General features: G+C 38.5%; 1 protein-coding gene across 1 annotated transcript; it reads right to left on the bottom strand.

Annotated features, from left to right (window-relative positions):
• Positions 1-1,464: 1,464 nt before the first annotated feature.
• On the bottom strand, positions 1,465-25,701 carry SUGT1 (SGT1 assembly cochaperone of MIS12 kinetochore complex). Its single transcript, XM_014890711.2, has 13 exons — positions 25,562-25,701; positions 25,436-25,481; positions 21,976-22,066; positions 21,222-21,291; positions 20,833-20,903; positions 18,007-18,060; positions 16,350-16,366; positions 15,337-15,371; positions 14,819-14,915; positions 13,711-13,818; positions 4,090-4,180; positions 2,600-2,781; positions 1,465-1,997 (listed from the first exon to the last, which is right to left on the bottom strand). Exons 1-13 carry the CDS (start codon positions 25,603-25,605, stop codon positions 1,896-1,898), a joined length of 1,008 nt encoding a protein of 335 aa, XP_014746197.2. The 5' UTR covers positions 25,606-25,701; the 3' UTR covers positions 1,465-1,895.
• Positions 25,702-27,657: the final 1,956 nt, after the last annotated feature.

Raw genomic sequence — 27,657 nt, 5'->3', positions numbered from 1 at the left:
AGCAGACACTCTTCAGTAAATGTCAAGAGGTAAGGCACACAAAACCCTTCCTAAATCCAATCCACCTAAGTTCACTGCATTCAAAGAGAGGGTAACATTCAGTTCTGAAGGTTTTCAAATTTGAACTTTGGAAAACACGTATCAATTTTGAAACCAGAAGTGATGCAAAAGAAACCACTGCCCAGCCTGCACTGCAGGATAATCATGATCTAAGTGAATCAAGAAACTGCAATTATATCAAGACTTGTAGTCACAGTCTACATCCAAAAAAACTGTCTTTTTAACATTTGTGAGATTTCAAGTCTTGGAATCTCTACTGCACAGGCATAGTAACAAAAGTGGGGAAAAGCCAATGCACTTACCCAACATCACTGTAAAATCCAGGTTCCTGATCCTCAAGAGGAACAGAATATATCCTTCCTTCTCTTTTTCAATCATCATTTAATACCTAACAGCTGCAGACTTCACTCATCCTATTAAAAACACCTGTTCTAACAGCCTTTCCATTTTACCAAGCTCATCCAATTGACACTGTAGAAAAATAACATGTCCAATACAAAGACAACAGGCAGAATAGCAAACTGTCAGGGAAACCCCACATAATTAGGAAAGCAAGAAAATAGTAAACTTAGAACAGCATCCAACGGTTAACAAGGAATGAAGTGGCTTTCATGGTGCTGTCAATATTTGCAATTCATGGTGTTTCTGCGATGACAGAACATTTGGCTATCTCTGATTTCCCAAGAGACAGCGGGATATGGACAAGGCACATTTGGCACAATTTTCTGAATTCATCTCTCAGAGAGTCACAGAAAGGCTGAGGCTGGAAGGCACCTCTGGCAGTGCCCTTGTCCAACCCCCTTACTCAAGAAGGAGCATCTCAAGCCAAGCGCCCAGGAGCATATCCAGATGGCTTTTGAGTTTCTCTAGGTCCCTGCAAACTTGTATGCAGGAAGTAGAAGCACAGACAGTACACAGTCTCAATTCTTTTTCTCTATTGTTATTTACAATTTGATCATGACTATAAAGCTGCACTGACGGAAACAACTAAGGACGTACAAGTTGTTCTTTAAACAGTTTCTAGTATTCAGAAATTATAAAACTTAAAGCACTGCTTGCCAGCTTTGATTCCAGGTACATTTATTTTGAATTTAGAAGGTAGACAGAGGACCTACTTTTCTGTAAAAATTTCCAGTCACAACAAATGTGCCATCCTGAAACTGTGACTACAGTTCAACTTATCACACAGGTAGAAGGACTCTAAAGTGGGTATTTTGTGTCTGCATCAAGAATAGTAATCTTACCCTCTTCACTGAATGTACATTCTGCTCCTATACATGACAGCTTTTCTTCTGAAGCAGTACATTTACATCCTTACCTTATCCTTATCTATATGCTTTAAGTGATTCCCCTATCAAAAAACCATACTCAAAATGAAATAAAGCAGCTTCCTTATAGAAAAAGTTGTATTTACAGTTTTATTTAGCAGAGTTAAGGAGCAAACAATTTTAACACTGTTGTGAAAAGTGTTTTTACCCAAAATTGCTAAGATCTAATAAGTTATTGAACAGAAATACCAGGTGTAAGGCAATAATCCTGACCAGCCATTAGAGATCACCCTATCCCAAAAAGCAGAGCTGATAAAGGTGGTAGAAAATTTGGACTGATGTACTCAATTCCCAGAAATTAAGACAGAGATGATAAAAATAGGGTTCCACTCTTGAGTATATCTTTAAGATCTGCAGATGAAGGAACTTCTAAAGCACGCAAAATGTACAGACAATTCCTGTTTTCAAGGGAGCTTTCAGTGCTTTGAATCCAAGAATGCTATGTCCATACATAGGTGTCAGTACATGACTATGGCAACACACAGATGGTAAAGATCAGAAATAGGATTAGAATTTTTTCCATTCCATGTCATCAGGAGGATTTACTTCTACCTTCCTTTTACCAACATCAGACCAGTTGGTGCTCAGAACTGTGCCACCAGACTCCATCTGCAATATGAGAGAGAGTTTGTTTAGTTTGTTGAGAATTCTAGTAATACAAAAGCCACATTTCCTACAGCAAACTTCAAAGAGTAGTGATTACACAGAAATTGTGTACCTATGAAATGAAATTTGACAGAGCCATCATTCCATAATCTCCAGCCCAACAGTACTTTTATCACTACTGGACACAGTGAGATGCTGCTTCATTAACAAGAAGCTTTTAAACAGTCACATCCTTGTCTGTGATGACTACAAATTAAACTAGATTCAAGCAATCAAGAGGAATTTGATCCTTTCACCCCTGGCAAGCCTTCAAGCTCTACTTGAGCCAAGCCTCTACTTCCTGTGATAACACTTTGATTGAAATGAAGAGACCAGTGACAAAGCACAACCTTGGACTTAAAGAGTCACATTAATTAGTGTACAGGCCTGTAGCTTCAGTGAGAGTAGTTGTACCAGTATCTCCAAAAGAACTATGGCCAAACTGTATTCATTTATAGGCCCAGAATTTTGGTAACAAAGGCTTTTCCAAACATGTACAAAATGTAGTAAATAATTTCAGTGTGCAAAACTCACACATTTCTTCAGAGAAAAGAATGAAGACTTACAAACGATTTGTTCATAGCACGTTTTACTTCATCTGTACCATCTGAATAGATTTGCTGGAAGAGTTTATTTAAAGCAGCATCTCCTTCTAACTTCTCATTTTTCTCCTCTTCTTTGATTTCAACTACCAGTTTGTCCCAGTTCCTCGTATAGTGAGACGATGATGGGTATAAGTGCTGGGTATCTGAAAACAGAAGTGTTAGTTAACTAAGCATTTTCTCGACTTTGAGAGTGGCAGAGAACACAGACACATGTACCTGATGAATCAGAGATGATAATAGGACATGAAAATGCAAATGGACTCCTCTGAACTGACATAAGCATTGCAGTAACAAAAATAAAGGAAACTAAGAAATGCATAAGTTTATTTTTAAGTAAATAGAGTTCTATAATTTTTTTATCCAACACACACAAAAAAAGCTGGTCAAGAGCAACACAGATAATTTAAATCAAAATGAGGCAAGAGACATTGGTTGACAGAAAAAAAACCAAAACAGCAGCCTAGAGCCATAGAATAAGTTGAGATAAACTTTAAAAAATCTAAAGTCAATAAATCAGGAAATTCAAGTTCTATCAAAGACAATGTTTATCTGCATTGAAAAACTCCAATGAATTAGTTTCCAAGAGAAATCCAATACGTAAGGAAACTATAATGATTTAAGCAACAGGTCACATAACGTAACAACTGCTGTCCTGGGTCTGGCCAGAACAGAGTTAATTTTTTGCAGGAGTGGTGAGGGGTTGGGTCTGAAGCCCTGTGGGTATGGCCAGAAAGATATTCTACACCAGAGCAGATCATTGCTGGGATGAGAGTAAAGGACTCTGGCATCCCAGAAGAAGGGCGGGGCTTCCAGTCAAGAAAAAGGTGTGAGGAGGGGGAAGCCATCGATCATCAGGTCATTGTTACCCGGGGTCCACTGGAGCATTTTGCATGTAAATCACTCTCTCTTTTGTAGCCTTTTGTTATTAATATTGTTGCTGTTACTGTTTGTTTTCTAATTTAATTGCTGTTTCCAGTAAACTTTTTTTATTTCAACCCTTCACCTATAGCACCTCCAATTCTCAACTCCATCCCACTGCAGTGAGAAAGAGGAGGGGAAAGGAGAGTGAGATCATGACAGTGTCCTTTGGGAGAGTCACAACGGGGCACTGAACTGGGAGGTACGATTCCTAAACCACAACAGATGCACTTAACAACATATAGAACTGCAAAATAGGGACCCGAACAGATAAGCAGAATTACTGACAAGCATATACCCTTAACAATTCATCAGATTAACAGAAGTTATGACTAAATTTAATACCCATGTTTCACTAATGGCTTGCAGACTTTCTGTCAGTTCTTGGCAGCGAAAACAAGACTATTAGGCTTTTAACTGCAAATATGAAGCTGTGATTTTATAAACAACATTTAATACAAAACTATTATTAATAACTGTAACTCACTCAATACAAATAAACCATTTAATACTTAATAATTCAGAGAACAAACCTGGTGTAAATTGTTTTAACTTGGGAGAATCTCCCTGGCCCTCCAGCTTCTCCCATCTTACAGCCTCCGGCTTCTTCATTTTTATCTCAACCTACAAAACACAAGACAAATGAATCCAGATGAAGACGCTTCTGCCAAGCTGCTCCGAAGTAGTTGGATCCTGTAGCTGTAAGAAAATACATAAATTTGTTTTTAGAAACACAGTCTCTAATACAAAGCCTGTATTACAGCTGAATTTACCTACCTTACAATACGACGTTGCTCAAGTTCAAGTCACACATCAAACAAACTCCCATGTGCCTGCACAGCTTTTGTATCAGACTTGTACCCTTTTGTTTAGGGCCACTTATCTTTCTTTTGCTTACCATTCATTTGATTCTTTTTATAAATTAAGGCATCCCAAATGCAATCATCAGTTCCAATGTCTCTACACTGCCCGGCTCCAAGGTATTGCCGTTAAAGCATCCCTATCTTGGCAGTCAGCTCTAGTAAGCAGCAGTTTTGCAAGACTACAAAATCCAACTTCATCGAAGTTTACATTTCATTTACCAAAAAATTCCATGTTTGATGTGTAGTACACAAACCAAAGAAACACCCTGGGACTATGCAGATCTTCCCACTGGAGAAATTCAGAAGCTGTATTCATTTGGTTCAATGAGCAAACACTGCTATGGAGAAAATTGTTGAGTATTCATTGACAAAACTGGCAATTAAAAATGGATGTGGTTACAATTATCATAGGAGAAACAAAATTAAGTGAAGTATGTCATGCCCTATTCACAACATCACATAATCCCTTCAGACAACCATACTGAAATGTTTTTTTCATAATTAACCTTCTCCTTTGGTTACAGGGTTACAAAGTTGCAAAACAATGTCTGCAAAACAAGGACTGTCTAATGTCACTCCAATTCACTTAAGGAGATGCCACAAAGTTCATACGATGCTATTAATTAACTGAAATCAGTGCTTGCTAAACTTCAGTGCTTCCTTATTTGTGAACAGCTCAGCAGAAGCAAGTTCTTAGTTCTACCTAAAGCCACTACAACCTGGGGATCCCTGCAGACCCAAGAACAAAGGCACCACTGTAAAAGCTAACCTCAGATTCAAACAGCAAGCTCATTGCACAGCATTATGTTGATCTGAAATTTGAACTTTATTTAATCCATTGTTCAAATCAATCACTGGTAAGCAACAGAGTGAGGTATCTTACCAAAATAAAAAAATTAGCTCACCGAAGTTTCAATGCTTCCATGTTTGCAATCAGGATGAATTTTAAGAACCAAAATATTCAGTTATGAATGTTTCTTTTAATTCTTTATCCCTCGGGAAGCTACAAATTCCCAAGGTAATTTTAAATACTTATTTTCCTCCACTAACATGTACTGAGAATAACAAAAAGTTTAAGATAAGAGGCATGAAATGTCCTTCAAGGCAGGGGAGAGCTTCAGTAAATTTCTAAGTCCAACATCCACATGTATTTGATTTCCCACTCTCTGCAACTGTTGGATTTTTCAATATTTTCAGCCACTTGACAAGTCACAAATTAGGCAACAGAGTACCCATTTTTAAAATAACATCACAGAACCAAAAATAACCAAATAAAATCAAAATGCCGTTAGTCTGGATGACCAACCCACTAGACCTAAAAAAGGCCTATATTCCAGAGTTTAATATCAATCTGTACAGATGCAGAGATTTCTGTTAAACAACACAGAAGAATTATTCTTCAGTAAAACAAAAGAAGTCAGTAAAGCTACCTCCACTGGACTCTTAAAAACATTTTGAAAATTGGAACCTTAAAGTTCATTTTTTGGCACCTGCACTCATAAATCTAATGTTCCCTGATTAGCTTAAGGAAGCAGAAATATTTGAGTATCTACATATAAGACAGTCAAGTAGTTCCACAAGTGGCAGAACTAGCAGGTTTTTTCCCCCAGTGGATTTGGATCTCCTGAGCCAAACATTTAAGTTACTTAGCTACTTACAAAGGAACTAATTAGTTACAAGTGAAACGTGAGTATTAATTTAAAACCACTCTCCTCTGTTTCTTATATAAAAGTCTTGTGAACCTGACGAAACTATAATCGATTGAGTTGTGCATTTCAGTTAAGGCTCTAATGTTAAGATTCTATATTGTACTTATTCATGCATCCCCCAACATGTTTTAAGGGAGGGAAAAAAGCAGATGCTTGATAGTGAAACTGCTCTGCCCTATACCTCTTCAATTTCTGTTTCGTTTTTCTTTCACTAACTCCTCTTGACCTTACACTTCAGGCTTTCCACCAATACCTTCCAGTATCTCAAATACAGATTATTTCATCCACACCAAAAATGACCTCTAATGCAATATAATGCTTGATGTGAGCTACTAAACATGTACTTTTTTCTTCTCAGAATACAATCCTCCTCAACGAGTCCTTATAAAGACAACTGGCTAATAGTCCTTTGGCTATTCATCACAGTACTCTGCCCATGCATAAAAAGAAAATAAGGAAGAACTTTAGTTTTGCTACTCCAGTAATCCCCTTTCTTCTTTTGTAATCTGCTAGCTCTTACATTTTCCTCTCTGAAACTGTCCCTAAACCAGTACTGCATGATAAACATCCCCAGGGAGAAGCCAATGACACACACTAATTCCCAGTGTAAGGTGCAGATTTCTTAACTCTAAACCGTTTCAACCCTGCCAAGCTGGAAGTGTGCACTGCTGAAGAACTGAGACAATGTATTTCTGACGTGATTGAACTTCTACTCTGTCTACTACATCTACTTCAATTGAAGCAACTCATTAGCCGAAGTGGCAGGCAGGAGCAAAGCTAGGGAAATCATTAACTTCATACCATTATACAACCACATTTTCCAAAAATATAAAGCTATAAAGTTCTGCTTGTGAAGGCGCGTGCTTCTTCAACTTGAGAGCTCTATTTGATCTAAGAAGGAACAACTTTGTGAGTCTCAATTACGTTCACAAATGGCAATAAATGCATTTTAATGAAAGTTTTAGTACAGATACTGATAGCTATCACACAGAAAAGTAACACATCAGCTCAGACATTTGTGTCATATCTAGCAAAAACGTACTGTTAGCTTTATCCTCTCCTTTGAAAAAAATTCACTTGGGCAAGAGAAATACATCAACACTTTGCCAACTACTTTGATTCAACATTCATATTTCATAAAAACGTATGCCTGTGTGCCTCATGCCAACTTTAGTATACAAGACAGGAAATTTTAACTGCAAATTAAATGCTCTGTGTGCCACTTAAGGACAAGTCTAATTCCTCAGCTTCTCCTTGTAGCTCAAGCCATGCAGCCACCTGACCATCTTGGCTGCCCTCTGCTAGGACTTGCTTCACTACATCCATGCCTTTCTTGCACTGATAAGCCTACAAAGGGACACAGTACTACAGATCTATAAAAAAATCCCAAAGCAGATATAATACACTTTTCTCTTTAGAATTTTGTTTTGGGTTCAAAGAGAGCAAAGCAAAAAGGAAAAGACACACACGGAATTTAGAGAGTAATTAATGCACTATTTGTTTGAAATACCATCTTGAGAGAAACCTATCCCTCTGTGAAGAGGGTCAGATGAGGGATTTATTGTCTAGAAGAAACACCACCCACAGTGATAGGACACAGGTAAATTTCTACTCAGAATTTTCTAGTCATAAAAGTAATCAATTTTTTAAAGCCTACCAGAGATTTGGACACGCTGTTTGCAGCTTAATCCAAGTGCCAGCCATTAGAAACAGCTCTCAAAAGCTATTCCGAATCATTTCACTGATAGCATAAAAATAAAACACCACCACCTTATTTTAAGACGACTGGCATAAAAGAGCATTTGATCCAGTTTTAAGAAATAATTCCTCCCCTTTGATAAAGATCAACACAACACTAGTCAGGCAACATTTATTTTCTACGTAGATACTAACTGTTAAAAAGTTGAAACCTCTGATGAACTTGATTTCACTTGAATTTACATTCTGGGACAGGTAGTGTCAGTCTAACTGAGTGACACGAAAAGAGGAAGAATTTTTATCTTCCACTCTAAAAGGAGATTCTGGTATACACTGACAAACTTCGAGGGATTTTTTTTTTCCCTAATTTTTACTGTGTTTTATATTTTACGGTCCATGGTAAGGGAAAGTTCATTTACCACTGGCAAATTTCTGTCAAGGTCTGATCAGATAGATGAAGGAAACCAGAACTGACAAAACTTAAGCAACAGTCAAGCCATTAATTTTAAGACACACCAAAAATACCCTTTTCAATTCTGGTGTTCTGCTGTATCAAACACATGAAAACAAGAATTCAGTGTTGCAAATCAACTACTTTGTTATTTACTGAACTACTGACTGCCTTCCCTGAGTCATAAATTTTACGTGTTTAGAATCGTCCTTTTGTGATCATCTCATGAATTTTGTAGGATAAAATAGAAAAATCTTCTAAAAATATAAGACCTATTCAAATGTACCTCTAAGAGCACATGCGCCTACATTTTTGGTGTCCTAATTATTCAACAACCTTGTATATATTGCTTGTAGTCCAAATGCCAAGATTTTTGGTCCTTAACTTTAAATAAAATATATTAAGATGAAAATAATTCTACAGTGTTATCATATACAAATGATAATTAAGAAATTTATTCTATAGAGAGTATATTGCAAGGGATTTATTTAGTTTCTTTGAAAAAGGCTCAAGTTTCCTCTGACTGATATTACATAGGCAACACAAGATTTCTGAGTTTTAGAGAAGCTAGCAATACAGATAATTTTGTTATTCGAAAGCTATTTGTCACTTTATTCTCCATGTAAACCATCATTATTCCAATAGTTCTCAAGACAGATAAACCCCCTTATGCATCATTTTCTTTTATGCATTTTTATAAAGCATGGGCACTGACTTATATGCTTGTATAAAATAATAATTCTCAGAGTTTTACCAAGTTTAAATCTGTCTCATATTCAACTTCATTCATATATAAGAAAAAGAATAAAATCACACTTATTGTTAAATAAGTAAATATCACACCAATCATAGAGAAGGTTTCTATATGGTCTATCCAAGAAACTGCTCCAACTAACCCTGCCTAAAAGATGCAAGAAATTTCAGAAAATTATCCCTTCATCTTAAATATTAGCTTATAATTTATAGAAAATACTCAAGAACATACATGGGAAATAGCAATCTGCATGAAATCCTCAAAGGGAAAACAAGTACATGAGAGCAGCCAAGTCTGCATTCAAGTGCCTACAAGCAATTTAATGCAAGTACCCTAAACAGGAAAGTATCTTTTAAGGATTGGACTGCAATGGTAAGACTCAACTTGAGTTAAAATAAATCTGTTCCTCTGTTTATCTATTTGTGTACATTTGCCTCTGAATAGAGACTCTGATGACAGTCCAAGAGTGTGTGAAACAGTTTCACTCTCTCTCTTTTCCCTTACATTCACCAACAGGCACCAGTTCCAGTTAGCTTCACAGGCTATTTCAGAGTTTGCAAAGCAAAATATTGGTTCAAGGAAAAAAAACAACATTCCATTTGATGCACACAACCATATTCTTGGCATGAAGCTGCTGAGAGTGTGCTTCCTCCTCAGACATCTCTATTAAGCAACAAATATCAACTGTAGAAGAGGCTGAAGCTTTCTAACACCACCCCAGTTTGCAGTATAACTTTGATCTCTAACTAAAGGACAGTTCTAGGGTACAGAAACCACTTTTTCAAATGGGTCTACACAGCTGCAAGTCATTGCCTGCAAAAAAGCCAAGGCACTACAAACTGAATACTCACAGTAATTGTCCTCAGTCTATCTGTAGATAGGGGAAGAACCAGAAAGCCCTATCTCAAGTTTCCTTCAAGGTCATATGCACACGTGCTCAAAGCACAGTCATCTTCACCGTCCTAAGTCTGAGGGGAAGAAAACCCCAAGCACCACATAGAATGCACCAGAAGACCTACAGAAACTGCTCATGTTACACAAGTTTCCAGGAGAACATGGCAGAATGCTCCCCTGGAATTCTAAATATGCTGACTAATACACTGAGCAGAAGGAAAAGAAACTGAGGCTGATTCTGCATGTTTAATAACAGTAGAAATCTTTACACTATTCGTGCATTTCTACTTTCCTGACACATTTTCTGGACAGATACAGATTGACTAGTTTTTACTTAAACATATTAAATCACTGATTTAATTTTTTTATGCCCTTTTCCTTCTATGAAGGGAGCATGATGACAGTATGCACACCGAGCCACAGGGTAACTGCACCCAAGCAACTGGCAAAGAGCAAATGTGGTCCAGTCTTTACATTTTGGCTCCCTCTTCTGGAAAGAAGTAAAAAACCAAGCAGCATAACTAAAGGTGCCTTCCTCCTGTGAAATGCTGAATGCAACACAGTTTTCAGCTTCCATCTGTAAGACACAAATCTCAAATTTCTCCACTGCTTTTAGGAGCAGCTGTTACTTTTTGTACAGTTAAGACACCTCTGACAGATGAGTAGTACAATCAATAACATCAATTAATCTAGTTATGATCTATCAACGGTGCTGTTAATGTACAAAATGCTATGCAGATACAGCAGTACTTGCAAGAGAAGAGCTCAGTTCAGTGGTATTCCGTATTTTCTAACACAAACATTAACCTGAGGTCTTCGGCCATCAGAATTAAATGCTGAACAACAAGAGGCAACTCTAAGTAACTTACCACTAAATGTGAGCAAGAACCATAATTAACTCAAAGTTGAATTTGCCAGTGTTATCTATTGAACAGCAAGTATATTTTCTAACTAGATTGAAAAGGAAAAAAAGGCTTCACATATGGCAGTAATAGATATAGTCACTATTAAAGGTAGCCTGTATCATCTGTAAAAGTTTTGACAATCGGAGAATAAAAAACACTAGAGGATGCATGAAGACAAAGCTAAGATTTTATCTTAAAACTGGACTTCATCCACACATTACGCTGTTCTTCAGTTGGCATTGAATATTTCACATCTTTTAGTTCACAGCTTGAAGTCAAAGTCGGCAGATAACAAACACTAATTTATTTCTGCTCTAACAGAAACATTGAAATGGCTCAAAACATCAATCTATGCTACCTCTGTAACACTTGCTAGTCCTGTTTTTTTCAAAAAAGACTTTGTATCTCAGAGCTTGACACAACATGGATTTATAGAAAGTAATTTTAATTGCCTTGCTGGGGAAGAAACAATCCTTATGTTAGCAACTGTATTTTTTACCACTGTCAACACTTGCTGAAAGAACCAATTCAGAGTGCCTGCTCTTTGCAGTCACTTTAGGATTTGCAGTTCTGCAAATACAGTTAAGGCTGTTTTCTCCTCCTGAATTTGCATCTTTACCTTCCTGGCTTTCCATTTGTCAAGTGATGCTGAATTTCAAGCAATATTGAGAAAATCCTCGACGGCTCCTTTTAGTTCCAAAATGCACAGGATTGTTGTACTCTCCGCCTGTTCTGCTGTTTCATTCTCTATCCACTAAATATTTTAGTTGTACAAAGCTCAACTGGACCCAAACTACCCACCACACAGCATGCTCTTACGTTCCACTGTTTCCTCATATATTTGCTCATGTAAGTGAAAAAGAAGGGCCAGAGTCTTTGTTGCCCAGTGATGACTATATCATACTAGTGGCAATGTGGCTCACACATTCAAAGCAGCAGCACAAAATAAAGCAGTATGAACAAATCCAGTTATTCTCACCTGAAATTGCTAATAGGAATAGGTCTGTTTCTATCCCATGAAAACTCACCTTCTTTAGGAATGCACAGTAACAAGTTCATGTAATTGGGAAGATAATGGGATTATGTCTTTCTTTCCAAGTCCTTACAAAAGGATTCCTTCTAAATAGTACAAAATAATATGCGAATGGTTTGCGAAGTTTTGATCAGTACGACTCATTTACTCAAAGTGCTATCTGCCTGTTTTCCATGCTGCTCATAAAAGCCAAGTATATATGCAAAGCTAAGAAAAGAAAACTGAATTTCTGGTAATCGAACACTAAGGTTGCATCATTCCCTTAAAGCACTTAATATTTTTCTAAACCTGTAAAGAAGTCTTTGCATACTTAACAGAGACCTACTTTTAAATTTATTTTCAGACTCCATCTGGTGGTCAGAGCAAGAATCAGCTGGGGCACGGTTTAAAGTGTATTCCTCCACTATCCCCTCACAAACAGCTTTATACTATTCCTCTCTGCGAAAGTAAGTACATGCTGAATCCCTGACTTTTGCAGTTAGAACACCTTCTGTGTTACCTCTTGCCTATTTTGTCTCAAAAATAGTCTCTCAAAAGTATTTATAAATGCAAAATATTTACAGGTCAGACAATGTAACTCAGGTTTTCACCTCAGTTTTGGAACCTCAAAGTAAACCAGGCTGTAGACTACTAGAGATTATTTCAGAAAAAAGCCCAGGCTAGAGATGGCAGCGGGAAAAGACAAAGTCATGTGAATTTCACAGTGCTCAGTTCATGCAGATGCCTCCTAAGAAAGTAATGGTAACCTTCAAAACAAAATTAAAAGTATAATACAAGCTAGATAAGAACATAAAGAAAACGGGACCTCACAGCTACTCTTCCTGACAAGGTCCTCATTCCACTCAAATTTATACAAATACTAATGGACTATCATATTTTCTACATACTTCGAGCCATGTAAGCACTTACTCTACAGAGGGATAAGTGCTCAATCACACAACCTGCCCAGGTGTCTTTGTACAAAGAGTGGAAAAAAAAGACCAAGTTTATGTGGTAATACTCTCATGCCATCCTTAAGTCCCTCTTCCATGAAATGATGAAAGAATTATTTTAAGTACCTTTCTGAGGACAGAACATGTAAAATGGAACATGAGTACACAAGAGAATTTCCATAAGCTCTGCAGAACCACTGCTGGAATACAAGAGAAGAAGCAACATCATATTCCAGCATTGAGGATTCAGCTTGGCTCTATGGACAAAGCATATGTCTATCCATTATGGCAACAAGAAATGCTATGCCAGACCACTGTTTCTTATTTTTCTATACTTGTAATACCAAAGAAGCAAAATGCTGAGACACAAGCATTCTCTCACACCATGCCATTTTCAAGCGTCTCCAGGCATGTACTATTTCCAGGAACAGCATGGAATAGCATGGAATACACTCTCCTGAAAAGCCACGGACAATTAACCACACGGTTAACTTTTACCAGTGAGAAGCCATGAAAGGGTAGAGAACAATTTCACTGAAATCTTCCAAGTATAACTTTTATTTCTTGGGCACACAAAGATAACAATGCTTCACCAAGCAAGACTGGCTCCCGAAAGTTTTGTAAAAGGGTGTTCACACTTTCCTAATGCTTGAATTTTAAAAGTTAAGATCAGTCTTCTTTCTCTAGCAACAAGTAAAAGAATCCTCAATGTAACTGTGTCACTTGCACTTCAATAAGCACCATCATATTACTATTTCTGATATTGTACAAGTTTAGAAAGCCTCCCACCAGCTGAAGGACACCTTGAAGAAAGAAAAAGCATTTCTATATGAAAAGCAAGGCTGTTGCAGAGACAAGACAATAAAACAGAAACACTTTCAGGATTGTAACAGTCTTACACTTTAAGAAGCTTACCTTTGTTGAAAGCACTTTAAACGTACTTTGCTCTGGCACTATAGAATGAAGAAGATCAAGCTTTAAGTTGAAGTCTTCACCTGATGGAAGTCTCACTGATGCATTCATCTGTTAAAAAGTTGAAAACACGTCTGTGGTCATCTTTGAAAGCAGCTCCATTTTCAAATAAAGGACAGTCACTTCACACAGAGATTAAGTGATTAAATTAATATAATTTCAGACTATGCCATTACACTAGAGCAGCATTAACGGACAAGATGTTTCTAAGATAAACTAGAAAACGAACAAAAGATTTCAGTTCTTGCTACACATACTCAAAACCCCTACTATCTAGTCAGTTTGATCTGAAGTCTTTAGGGAAGGAATTATATAACTAATGGAGTATCAACACATTAATAATGGAACATCTGCAATCTGCAGCTTCTCTTCTAATATGAGCAAACTACAGAGCAAGTGCTCAGACTATTTTAACAACCTAATGCAGATGATAATAACCAAGTACTTCTGGTATTTCATGAAGTATCAAGTTAGTTGATAATAAGAACTTAACTCTTTAATATTGTCAGATAAATTAAACATGAAATTCATTGGTACAACATATAGTACTTCATTAAAGAGATTACTGTACTTCCTTAAAAAATATATTTTGCTGACAGTTTTAGTGGTGCCAAAAGGAAGAAAAATCCACCCATCAATATTCAGTCTGTTTCTATAACTGTCCTAGAGGAAAATATTCATTCATACCTACTTTGAGAATACCTTGTTTCTGCCCAGTCCTGCTCCAGATGCATATACAGTCTAACATTTAAATCTAGATCATTTCTTCCCCCACCCCTCCACACAGGTAGCTGAAACCCGCACGTTCCCTTGCAGCATGCACATCTCACACTGCCTGTGTTTAAGTCCTATGGACACTGCTGTGGCCACTGATCCCAAATCACCTGACTGGGCATACATTCCTGTGCAGCACAATGTTACAGAAGAGAAGCTCAGGCAGAACAGCTCCTACCCCATTCTTTTCATGCTACTGCAGCATATACTGTTCACTGGCTGAAGCACTGCATCTCAGGGAATTTATGGATGAGTATCAATAACCAATACAAATCACCTTTCTCTCCAAAAACTGCACACTGACATCATCCTTCTGCGCATTCTTGATCATTATGGTCACAATTACTTGAGATTCTGTTTGGTACCAGTCATATCTTTAAAAAAAGAAAAAAAAAGAAGGAACAATTTGTTTTTTAATATCACACACCATATACAATTAGATCAATTCCTTAAATTATTCACTTTTTAGTTCAGAATCCTTAATCTGTCTCAAAAACATCACCTATACCAGGCACAATGGAATAGGCTTTGAATTAAGCTCAGGATGAGAATGATAAAACAAAAGCCAGAATGCTGATGCCATTCCCCTCTCTCCTGGTAAGGTTTACCCTCCTGAAAGTATCATTTAGTCTGAACAAAAGTGATGGCACTGAATAACGCTTCACTTGGACTGTCACATTTCGAAAGTTACCCCCAAAAAACCTCCTAGTCATTATCCTAATTCTCCAATCCCCAGGCCAAAGAGTAAATATGTAAATTACTTTAAATTTCACAGTAAAGCTAAAGTTAACTTACTTGATCTTTGGTGGCAGAGGCTGCTGCTGTGTATTCTAGTTGAAGCACATTCAATTGGAAAGAAAGTTACATCAGCATAAGCGAAAATATACCATGAAGTACTTTTCAAGGCACAAATCATTTTCACCAATTGCTTCCCTTGTCTTGATTCCAATTCCCCTCCCCTTTCTTGATTTACGTGTGAACATTAGCTTACAGGTGAAGCTCTTCAGTTTAGTCATTTATAGCATATTACAAATTAAAAAGTTTCAATTCACATTAAATATGTCAGTCTGTAACTTGAATATATTTTATAAAGAGCAATTAAGTTCAACTTAAACTCATTTCTTCCTGGATAAGATGTACACCTGAAAAACATTCAGTGACTATGCTGCTAATCTATAAATCATGAAGGAAACCTGAAATAGGTCTGAGAACTCAAGGTTTAACTTTTAAACATAAAATCCTTCTAAATCTAAGATTTGTCTTTACCAACTATCACCATGCTTCCTTTACATTATTCTCCTCTACTCTTAAAATGTAAAAACTTCAGGTAACTATTTAAGAGGGAGCAGAATATTCAATGTAAAGCCCTCCCCCACCCTTTTTTTTTGTCCCAAGAAAAGAAAAACAGAAGGAGAGGTCAATTTGAACATTTCTTATGAAGACTTTCAAAAAAAGAGGAAAAGTGAAAGTTGAGCAGGTTAAAACTGAAAAAATGACAATACAATTAACCACAACTGGTTAATTTGTAAATTGGGCTGCAGGCTGTGAGCCAGAAAGTTAAATTTTACCTCGGTGAATGCACACTAACTGCCAGATTTGTTAACCATTCCTAAGAGTTTTCAGGATTCAAATTTTGCAGCCTTGGTCTCAAAAGCACTCAGTATTTAGAAGAAAGGTTAAATGCTTCAGAATTGCACACAATATGAAAGACTCTTTATAAAGCTTGGAAGTGAAGCCACTGATGCAGAAAAAATACTCTACCATAACAAAAAATCAAAATAGTAAACATATTAAGGAAAACATCTTACCAAATCAGTCTGTGATGCTGAAAAAAAAAGAAAAAAAACATTGTCAGAAAAAGACATATTGAACTTTCAAGGCACAATCTTACTCTAGCTTCCTAATGTCTTAGCCAGACATCCTGCACTCTATCCAGTCTCAACAGCTGAGGAGATAAAAACACGTCAGCTCTACCTCTAGTATTTTGCTTTCATGACACTCTATTTTTTAATCAGACGTCAATCAGCAATTTGTGCAAACCAACAACTCTAATATAAAGCATGTTCTGATTAACTGAATCAACAATCTTTCCATTACATTCCCTTGCTTACCTGAAACTGATACAGGCCTTTTATAATGACAACAACATCACAGGAAACAAAAGTTTAAAAAAGTCACTTTCTGGGAGTCTGCACTAGGTTTATCATCCATCCATGCCCAGGAATAGCACAAAGCTGTCATCACATTTTTATCTCATCCTAGGGAAACCCCACCGGGAAATGAGATGGAAATTTGGCAGAGAAATTCACTCAGATGACCATAAATATACTGTAGTACTTGTATCTAAACTATAGCCCATTATCCCCCTCTTCTAAGTACTTTTTTCAAAAATATTTCAGATTAAATATGTTTGAAAAGAAACAAAGTTTCCCTTTGCTTCTTCATAATGCACACTGATAAAAAAAGAAAAAAATATTAAGCTGCAATGAAGAAATCAGAGTTATTGCATTGTTGGCCGGTTTTTTTGCTTTGTTTTCCTGGTGCATCAGGGAATTAGGAAAATGGTTCAATAAAGACAAGACAGTGAATATTTAGAATAAAACAGGAGAACCGACCAGGCAAAACACTGCAAAATATAAATACAACATTAAAGAAAAAGGTACATTATAACCTCTTTCAAAAGAAATTGTCACCCAAAGTAACTTCGCAAAAAAGACCATGCATGCCAATCACTTACCCAATTCCTCCAAATAAAATTAAACCCAGCAAAAAAATATCTCACAAAGCAGAAATCTGCTCATCCCTATACAATACAAAAGGGTTCTCTTCTATTTAGTTTTTAGGCAAGTCACAACAAGCAGAGGAAAAAACTACATGAGTTATTCTGCCTTCTTTCATCAAAATCCCCAGGCAGCTTAAGCTCTGTGGACGAGTTAATTGTCAGGGCTGTCTGTCTGTAGCAAGGCAGGAAAGGAAACTATGCTCACATTCAGTGACTACCATGGGTAAGTCACTGGAACAGCCATTAGCACCTATGGTACTTTCCACACAGAATCAAGGACTAAAATCTCTAAATTTCTCCTTCCTTCCAACTTCATCATCTGCAAGACTTGAAAACTTGTTTTGATGTAGGCTTTAGATAGCAAGCTGACACACTTTCCCAGTTAAAATTAGTTCGCTGTTGTGTATGAAAATAAGTTAAAATTAATTATGATAGTCTGATCTTTAAATAGGCACTCTCCTAGCAGACTTAATTATTACACTAAAAACTCAATATAAATGTTCCTCTAAATCTGAATAAAGCATACAAGTGCTAAGGGTCTCTACTCCAAGAAAAACATGACTTCTAAAAATAAAAAAACAAATAATTTTGCTCTAAATAAGAGTGAATCTTTGAAAAACATAAACAGCTTCCAAGCACAGGGCATATCAAATCCCTCACTAAGTAAACGTGTTTTTTCTTACCATTTAGTGTTTCTTCACATCTTTTAATCCAAATAGTAAAGGTATCATCTACATCTAGAAGAGACCAAACACAGTAATATTAATAATTCACAAACAAATAATTCATACACAGTAATATTAAAACTCTTCAAGCATTGCATGTATCGCATGAAGAAAAAGTCCTCTCAGTTGCGAGCCGAAACAAATCCATCCCAAATTTGGATCAATTTACTAAAAAAGGTGTTATTTCCTATTACCTTCTTGTAAGCTCTGTCATTCCACTTAGGCTCTAAGTATTTTTATACAACCCTACTATGTGTTATACTTAATTAAATTCTAAATAATTTGCAGGAGACTAGAGTTTATCTAACAAATATGCTATTGCTTTACAGCCTGTTCAATCCTTACGTAGATGTTTAGAAAGCAAGACGTACAGTTTTACACATTTTTCTTTAAATCACTTTTTCAAACAGTCACACACTTGCCCTCCAGAGAAATGTCAGGAGAAATGGTCTGTTATGTGGATAACCCAAAGCTGTGTAACTTTTGACAAATATCAAGTCTTCTCTCCTGGAAGCAAGCCTCCCAGAGAGAAATTAATTCACTGAAAAATAGCTAAAAAGATGATAGTGTAACAACGGAGCAATCATCTTAGTTCAACAATATCCTCAAAAAAATCTTTCACAGTGAAAAAAGTTAAAAAGTGGCAACAATACTGACCAACTACTAAGGACAGCTGAACTTTTTCTCATTTTACAAGTGAATTCACATTGTTAACTATGAGGCAAAGGATGTGAAGAAGCTCGACAAAAGAGCTGCTGGCAGATACGCACCTAACACCAAGCCTGACTCCACTGCAGCTATACAATGTACCCCAACCCTCCAAACATAAAATGCACATAAATTTTGAGGTGCATCTTAGGTCATAAAATTGCTACCTCACTCCTCAAGCCATTTCATCTCCACTTTTCTTCTGCCATCTGACCAGACATCTTAAGAGTTATCTAAATTTTTTACTAAAAGAATGAGCAAACCGTGAAGCAGGCTGCCCAAAGAGACTGTGGAATCTTCAGTCTTGGAGATACATGGAAAACAATAGTAAAAAGTCCCAAGCAAACACATTCAATTTCAAAATTAGTATTACTTTTGGCCAGAGCACAGAATTGCATGAACTCCAGAGCTCCCCTGAAAACTAAATTAATCAATATTTTCAAAACTTTGCACCATAACCTAAAGACTTCTAAGTTTTGCAGTCTAAGCAAAGTCTCCACTGATCCAGTCTCCTCATCAGCAGGTAAGGAATTCTCTTTTTAACCATGGCCTATGACTAGACTGCTACGCAATACAAACCTAAAAAGCAAAGTCCAGAGTTAACTTCCCTATTTTCCTAGATCACACTCCTTCCCTGCATCCTGGCACATTTTCTAATTTGAAGCAAATGAATTTTTTTCTCTCTAATTGTATTATCCTTCCAAGCAACTTATTTCTACTAATAATTGTAGTTCAGGAAACCTTCCTGGGTTTTCACTTACTGAAAATCTACTAACTCTTAGAATGCAAGAAAAGTAAAAAGTTCATTTAAGAAGTTACCGCATTCCAGCTTTATTAAATTCATTCAGTGGTCACAGCAAAAAACCCAAGAAAATTTGAGAATTGTCCTAAATCCACAGCATACTGAAGAGTACCCAATTACACTCATTCTTCATCTAAGGCAATAGGAACAGCAAATATCTGCATGCACTGCACAGATGAACAAAAGGAGTATTGCTTTCTAAAGCTATTGCATAAAATAAAGAAACACTGTATATTCCAGAGCTCATCACATCAAGTCCTACTGCAATATCCTTGTAGGTGGGTAATGGGAAGGTTGCTGTGGTACCCTGGGCCTGTCAGTCCCACCAGTGATGAGCACAAGTAGGAAGCTCATCCTTGTCAGCATTCCAGATTTACATTAGCAAAGAACAGAAATGTGTATCCATGTACTTCTGCCCACTTGTGCAGCAAAGAAACCAGCTTTGCCAGCAAAGAATTCCCCACCACAGCAATTCTTCCTAAGGCAGCAACAGCTGAAGTCTCTCCATCACCTGCTTAGCGTATGTTGCAAATTTTCCCTCTGTGCTTTGTTCATTTTGCATTAGCTGCATTTAACTGGAAGTTAATTGTGTTGCCAAAATGCCTATGCTCACATTTGTTTTCACCTGGGATCCGTGAAACATTCCACAAAGGTAAATTGCTACTGACAAAAATTTGCCTGCAAATTAGGTAATATATGAAAGAGCATCAACTAAGTCTGTAATTTTAAAAAGGCCTTCAGGAGACTCCTCATCTCACAGCAGGCCACAGAATTTTGTAATGAGATAGAGGAAGCGCAGCAGAAAGTATCTCCAGATAAGAAAGTAATCAGGAAGTGCTAGGAAGATTCAGAAACTCTTCAACTGAGTAAGCAGCCAAACAACAGCAAATTAAATTCAAACAGAAGTGAAGCGATTCAACACAGGAAAATGTGCTGTATTTCAGGGATTCTGAATTAGCCAAGAGAACCCTGGTATTCACTGACTTATCTAAAAAAAAATATCTGCAGCTATGTGTTGTACACTACAACATAAATAGAATATGAGGTTATCCATGCACATGAAAAACCTAAGAACTTTGATACACATTTTTAAACAGCTTAACACTTTCATGCAGTGACTGCATAAGGGTTTCCAAAAGTCAGATGGCTGATGTCAGGGACCCAATACATCAGCCTTTAAAAAAAGATATTTGGTCTTCAGTTTATTCTATACCCATTATTTTAACATAAGGAGTATTGCACACACAAGAAATAAAATATAATTTAATACTTACTGTCCAGCCTCTGTCCCTCTCTGAAGGACTCTAGAGCAGATGCATAGTTTTTGATATGATATTCACCTAACCTGCCACAAATAAAGAAAAACACAAGAGAACAGCAATTACTTTTCAGTGTAGTCCACGTTCTATAGATAACATGCTGTATTTATTAAAATGACATGTAAGAATTTGAATTACCCAAAACGTGTGGTTTTGAAATGGCGAAGGCATTAAGATAATCACCCCGAACTAAATGGCTTTATTACAAATGGGTTGCAAGCAGCGTGGCTTTGAATTTATTAATTCTCAGTGTCGTAAAAAGCTTGCACAGAACCATAATCCAAACTCTAGTATTGACCCACAGACTATCACAATATTCCCTAAGTACCATAAATGATACATACCCTTTTCTAAGGAGCGCTACAGCATTGTTTGGGTTGAGTTCTAGAGACTTTTTTGCATCTGCAACTGCATCTGTTGAAAGTCAGTTTAAAATTGAGAAACATAATAATGTTATAAAAAGCAGTGAATTGTTAAGTCTTTCAGTAATGAAATTTTTCTAGCATGTACTATGTTGTCTTTCATAGCTAGGACACAAATCACACTGTTTAAATTAAGCCTAGCCACAACTGCCACACATGAATCTCTCGTGGAGCTGCAGAGCTCTTATGTAAGATGTAGCATGACTTTCATTTAGTAAAATCCTCTGCTTAGATCTGAAGAGTGATTCTGTTTGTTAGATTGAAAAAGATCTGGTCTATTTTTGCTTCCCAGTAAAAATCATTCTCCCAGGCATCATTCACTTAACACATTCCTACCATGACAGGATTCAGTCACTACCAAGAACACAACGATGGGAGACACAACACAAAAATCTCAAAATCTGCCTAAGAAGTTTGCTTATAAAAAGCTGCCAAGATAATACTAGACTAGAATCAAATAGAAAGCTGGGACTCTAGAAAACGCATTTCACTGAAAGTTTTGCTGTAACAAAACAATCTGAGAAAACGACAAGATTATGTACTAACATCAAAAACAACATATTAAGTTACAGATAACACTTTCTCTTGTAATTGTATTTGGCTTCAGAATGAAGACATTTCCTGTAAAACACGTTATGATACACTTGTAAAAGGATTCTTAGACTGAAGATGTTACCAGCATATTTCTGAAGAAGAATATGAGCATAAGCTCGTTGACAATAACATTCGGCATCATCTGGATTCTTTTCCAAAGCTGTTGTCAGTTCCTGTAAGCACATATATAAAAAAAATTAAATAGTACTTCAAATCCTCATAAAAGCAGAGTATCAAACTCTGTCAACTAAGAGACATTTCAGGAGATAAAATCCTAACTGGCATTTCTGTTTACCTGTTGCTTAGTTCTCAAGCACAAAGCTAGACATCAGAGCTTGAAGTACATGGAACCTGCCAATTTTACCAAATTCAAGCAGACTGTTTCTTTCTGTGAAGGAAGTGGGATTTCAATTGCTCTAAATATAACACAGATGATCCTCTCTATTCTAAAAAACCTTCCTACAATTCTCAGCACACTTGTACACAGGTTTGCTGGATTCGAGAGAGCAGGGCAGTATGAGAAATTTGGAAGTCAATGCACAGTATGCCAGAACAGTTGTGTGAAGATAAGATGCTGTGAAATACCATGTAACACATACTACAGTGCGTAAGAGATTGTTTCAATTTATGCCGAGCACAAAAGCAGAACAAAAGATTTATGGAGCATAGGGCTCAGAGGAGGTATTATTGCACAATGGAAATAAGCATAAAGTAGTCCTTTGTTAGGGGAATCACTGGATATATGGATTGAAATAATAACATATTGCTCTCTCTGAGAAAAGTTCATGACTTTGCATACAGAATAAAATCACTGTGACTTGAAGCACACACCTGGAAAGAGCATCTCCAATTCTCTCCTTATTGGTGAGAGTTTTTGCCTTTACTAGAAGCCAGTCAGTCTTCCAAAAGTGACTATAGTAACTATAGTACATTGCTACAGTTCACTCTGTTTGCTAAGCTGACTTCTCAGACTTCCACCCGGCATCTGGCAAGCATGAATCCAGCTAAGATACAAGCTTTAAACCTGCAGAAATATTTGTACAGTAGTTGCCAAAACTCTGCCCCACCAAGACAGAGAAAAAAGGGAAGGAGGACTTGTCTTAGTTCTAATTTAGAACAGCGTCTTTTTCTAACAGATGTCACATAAAGAGTTTATGCTACCTAGGACTTTTGGGCCAGAACAGCTTCTTCTAGCAGTGGCACAAACTCTTACTATGTAAGATACACACACCTCTATAGAGGTACAGTAGATAAACCTTGAGGGTCTCTGAAGAAAGGGGCAGGCAGTAGACAGCAGTAACTTAATCTAACTGTACCGATGCCTTCCTGAAATTTAAAGTCATTCAAAAGCAGCTGCCATTATGGAAATACTCAGGGCTATAGGTATTCCATATGGCAGGGACATGAGGCAATGCACATATTAAAATTGGTTCATATTATGCTGAGAGGTGAAGTTTTCTGACATTCAAAACCGAGCAGGGTCTGACTGACACTGAACATCACAGGCACATGCAGGTGCAGAGGCACTGCTTTGACAGATCACTTCTCCCCAACATTACTTCCTGTGATTTATGCTGATAACAGATGCATCATATGAAAGGATCCTCCTACAAAAACTAATCCTCACCTCAGGAAAGCAAAGCAAAGCCAAGCATTTTCAACAGTGTAAAACTTCTCTTTGTGTGCTTTTTATCACTAAGTCACCACACCTCATTCAGGCACAGACCTGGAGTGAGTAACTCCTGTAAGCTATGAGAAAAGCCAAGTAATGCTGGAGTAGCACTGGGAACTCCAGATTGTGGACACCAGCAACAGTTACTTAGAACAAACTTAGACTTTGTCCTCACACTCAAGTATGTGCTCCCTACATATTTTGACTCTAAAGTCCCTTACCATGTGACCAAATTGCAGATCTTTTTCTAAACACACTGGAAATTTGATAAAGAGGTTGTATGAATTAAAGGTGCCTTCTGTCTCCACATAGCCTACATTTTCAACTTAAAATGAGAAGTCATTCATGAGTTCACAGCTTTGTTATTCAGACAATATTAAAAGATGGATGATGATCTTTCGATTGCATCAGATCCAGGCGCAGAAAAGCAAAGCACAATCTACAGGAATTAAAGCAATCAAAAAACCCAAGGACATAGTGCAGAAATGCCAGGACAACTGGACAGAAACCTAGCCAGATATGAAAACATTACATAGCACCATCTCTACAGAACCATCCCCCACACTGCAAATATTAAGCACATGAACATAGAGACCACACATAAAACCATGTAAGCACAGTGTAGCACCTGGAGACCTGAGCCCCTAAGTCAGCAAAATGCTACTCTGAGCTGTGGAACTTACCAGTTCAGAGACCACCAAGCACAATCTGCCTACTCAATCCAGGAATTTGAAAACAAGGCCTAACAACTGACACCAGTATTACTGTGTCAGGTATTAAATAATGCCTATATAATGTGTTACATAATGTTCTGAAGCACTGAATGCACAAAGAACTGAAATATAAGCTAAAAAAGCAAAGCAACTATGTTAATCCAGGAAAAAATACAAAAGCACATTCTGACAGTATTCCTTAATGCTTCTGAAGACCTTTTGGTGTCAGGGATTTTTAGTTTGTTTGCTGGTGGTTTTTTTAACATAAAATGTAAAACTTACATTTGTTTTGATCTTGAATTAATTTTATTATGCCATATAGACTTGACTATTCCAAACTGGTTTTTGAATGTCATTTATCTTTTGAGAAACTTCTACAAGTTACAGCCCAAACCCCAAGAACTGAAAAAATTTAGCTTCACCATTTTCTTTGTGGAAAGATAATTTAGTATCATTTAAAGGTTCTACCACCCACTCTCTTCAAGCAGTGCTAACCATTTGCATCCTCTCCCCTCCCAAGTAGTTAAATAGAAGTATTTATCCACCCTCCAGTTCTGTCTTCTCATCAACCGTCTGTTTTAAGCAAAAAAAAAAAACTTTAAAAACATATTAACTGATAAAGTCATAGAACAGGCCAGGTTGGAAGGGACGTCGAAGGATCATCTCATCGAACCTTTCATGGGAAAGCCTGCCTAGATGACAGTATCTAGCAACCTGCCCATTCGTGCCTTGAAAGCCTCCAGTGATGGGAACTCTACCACGTCCCCATCAGGGTACTTCAGTGGGTGATCCTTCTCACTACATAAGAATTATTTCCTGTGGAGATGAAAGTAAGGTCAGCCGTGATACCCACAAAATATAGAGAGAGAGAAGAAATAGATCAGGGCAGAATAAAAACTAAGCGGAATACCTCTCTTCAATAAGCCTTGGTGGTATTATACCCAAAAATCTTAAATGATTTAGTTATGTGAACTATCATCTACCTACACGGAAGAGAAAGTTGGTTCGTTTTGTTTCCCTCCCCCCCACCCCTTCTTTGCCACACAGGCAGCACGAGTACTGTGCCAGGTCTGTGCCGGGCTCCCCTGCAGCCCGACCTCACCTGAACCAGGCTCCCGGGGGATCCCCGCCCGCCCCCGGCCCGGCCCGGCCCTCACCTGCGCCGCCGCCCCCGGGTCCCGGTCCACGTCCGCGTCCGAGAACCTGCCGAGGAAACACAACGCCGTCAGCGGGCGGGCGGGCGGCGGGGCCGCGGGGAAAGCAGGGCCGGGGAGGGCGCTCACCGCGGCGGGGCCGCTGCCGATGCCGCTCCCGCCCCCTCCTCCATGCCGCCCGTCGCCCCCGGGAAACTTCTGGAGCCGCCGAGGCGCCCGCGCCGCTCGCACCCGCAAGGCCGCGCCGCGCGAGGGCTGCCGGGAGGGGCGGGGGAGCGGCCGCGCAGGCCCCGCCCCTTCCTGCCCCGCAGCGCCCGCCCCCTTCGCCCCCCGCGGGCGGGATCGGCCCCGGCGGCTTCCCGCTGATGGGGATTTCCGTCAAATTCCGCGGGTTTTTGGTCAGTTGTTAACCGGCAGTTGTAGCCGGACCAGTGAGGATTAAGTAGTTGTGTTGTGAACATCGTACGCGTGGCTGAACTTTCGTTTGAAAGGAAAAGGGAAGACCATCACCAGAGGAATTGGCCCTCTGGACGGGAGCCGCCCGGAGTGAAGTCAGCAGGGCTGAGCAGGATCTGGGGGAAAGGTCATTGCGGCAGTGGGACCCACAGACCACCTCCTCCCAGCGCACCGCAGGCTCACAGGGAGGGAAGATCTGCGCCTGCAGGCGTGAGAAGCGAGGGATCGCAGAATCATGGTTGGAAATGACTTCGGAGGTCATCGAGTGCAGCCCCTGACCGAACACCTCCATGCCATCCAGGCCAAGTCCAGTATTTCCTGAAACACCTCCAGGGACGGTGACTCCACCACCTCCCTGGGCAGCCCATTCCAATATCTACTTGACTTCGTTCTTCCTAATGTCCAACTTAAACCTCCCCTAGTGCAGTTTATGATACCACTACCAATAGGGGTTAGCATACTAATTAATCAGAAAGTTATATAATCTGTAACCAATGAAGGTTGATGCCTTCGTTTGTTAAAATTTATAAAATTTAAAATGTATAAAATTTATAACCAGTGTGAAGTTTTAGTAATCAGAGAACCACCTAGCTCCCTACTTTGTGCAAATCAGAATAAAAAACAGAAATACCTCTCGGTGTGTAAGCTGGTGCTGTGCACCAGGTACCCAGTGCATGTTCAGGACAACAGAGTGGTGGAAAGGGCTTCCCAAAGGCAGCCTGAGGCCTCCATCCTCCTCTGGAGGAGGAGAAGGATGGCATTTCCTTCCTTGAAATGCCTCAGAAATAAAAAAGCGCCTTTTTCTCCTCCGTGGCTTCACACACGTGTGGAAAAGAACTGCGGCCTCAATTTTTATTTTCTGACTCAGAAGTGGCTGGGATTTTAGCTGTCGTGTTTTGTTTGGCTGCTGCCACAGGCACAAAGGGGAGGGGCTGCTCAAATTCCCAATGTGAGCTCTCATTTTACCATTTACTCCAGCGTCTCCCTTCCTTTGCCATACCAAAGAGAGTTCGAAGTACAGATCCACCCAGCTGGCACACCGGAGCCCAAGGGATATGGGGAGGGAGTGATTTCCATTTACTGTCAGTTACACAATAGTCTGCTGCTGGAGACACGTTACTGCTGCCGGAGATTTTCTCCACTTCTCCAACTGAAGTAAACTAAACTGACAAATCATTTTCCCTGTGTAATAGCTGTATCTATGGCATAAAGTTTTGTTGATGAAGCTGTAAGTTTATGGTGCAATTTTTTTTTCCTCCCACATTCCCAGTAAACACCAATGCAACATCCTTGTATCTAAAAACACTAATGTCAGTCAAGCATTATCACTTCAGGTTTCCTAGAATTATGAAATACTTGTAGTATAGGAAAACATCCTTATTTAATAGTTTGATTAAAAAAAACTAGCCTCCATCTCCAGTGCTTCTGTCAATCTAACATAGCACTCGGGATGAGGACTGTTACCAGATAGGCTTCCACAGTGCTTATCCACATTCCTGAAAATATTGCCAGCACTCCCCAGCTGCAGGGAGCACTGCCAGATAAACAACCACCCGTGTGGGTATGACCAGCCTTCCTGTAAATGGGGTGAGGCACTGGGTTTGCAGGTGGAAGCCTGACTGCAATGAGTGAGGGAACAAACAAACATGGAACTAACACGGTAGCTGTGGCAGAGAACTGCCTGTTCAATAGTTTGTAGAGTTTCTTCTGTCAAGCAGCAAGACCTTACTCCCTCTGCCACGGTTCTGATCCTATTAGTTTTTTTTTCT

This window comes from Sturnus vulgaris, chromosome 2 (genome assembly GCF_052056855.1).
Source record: "Sturnus vulgaris isolate bStuVul1 chromosome 2, bStuVul1.hap1, whole genome shotgun sequence".
Classification (NCBI taxonomy): Eukaryota; Metazoa; Chordata; class Aves; order Passeriformes; family Sturnidae; genus Sturnus; species Sturnus vulgaris.
Note: the sequence above shows the minus strand (reverse complement) of the source record. Positions and strands in the feature narration are given on the sequence as shown.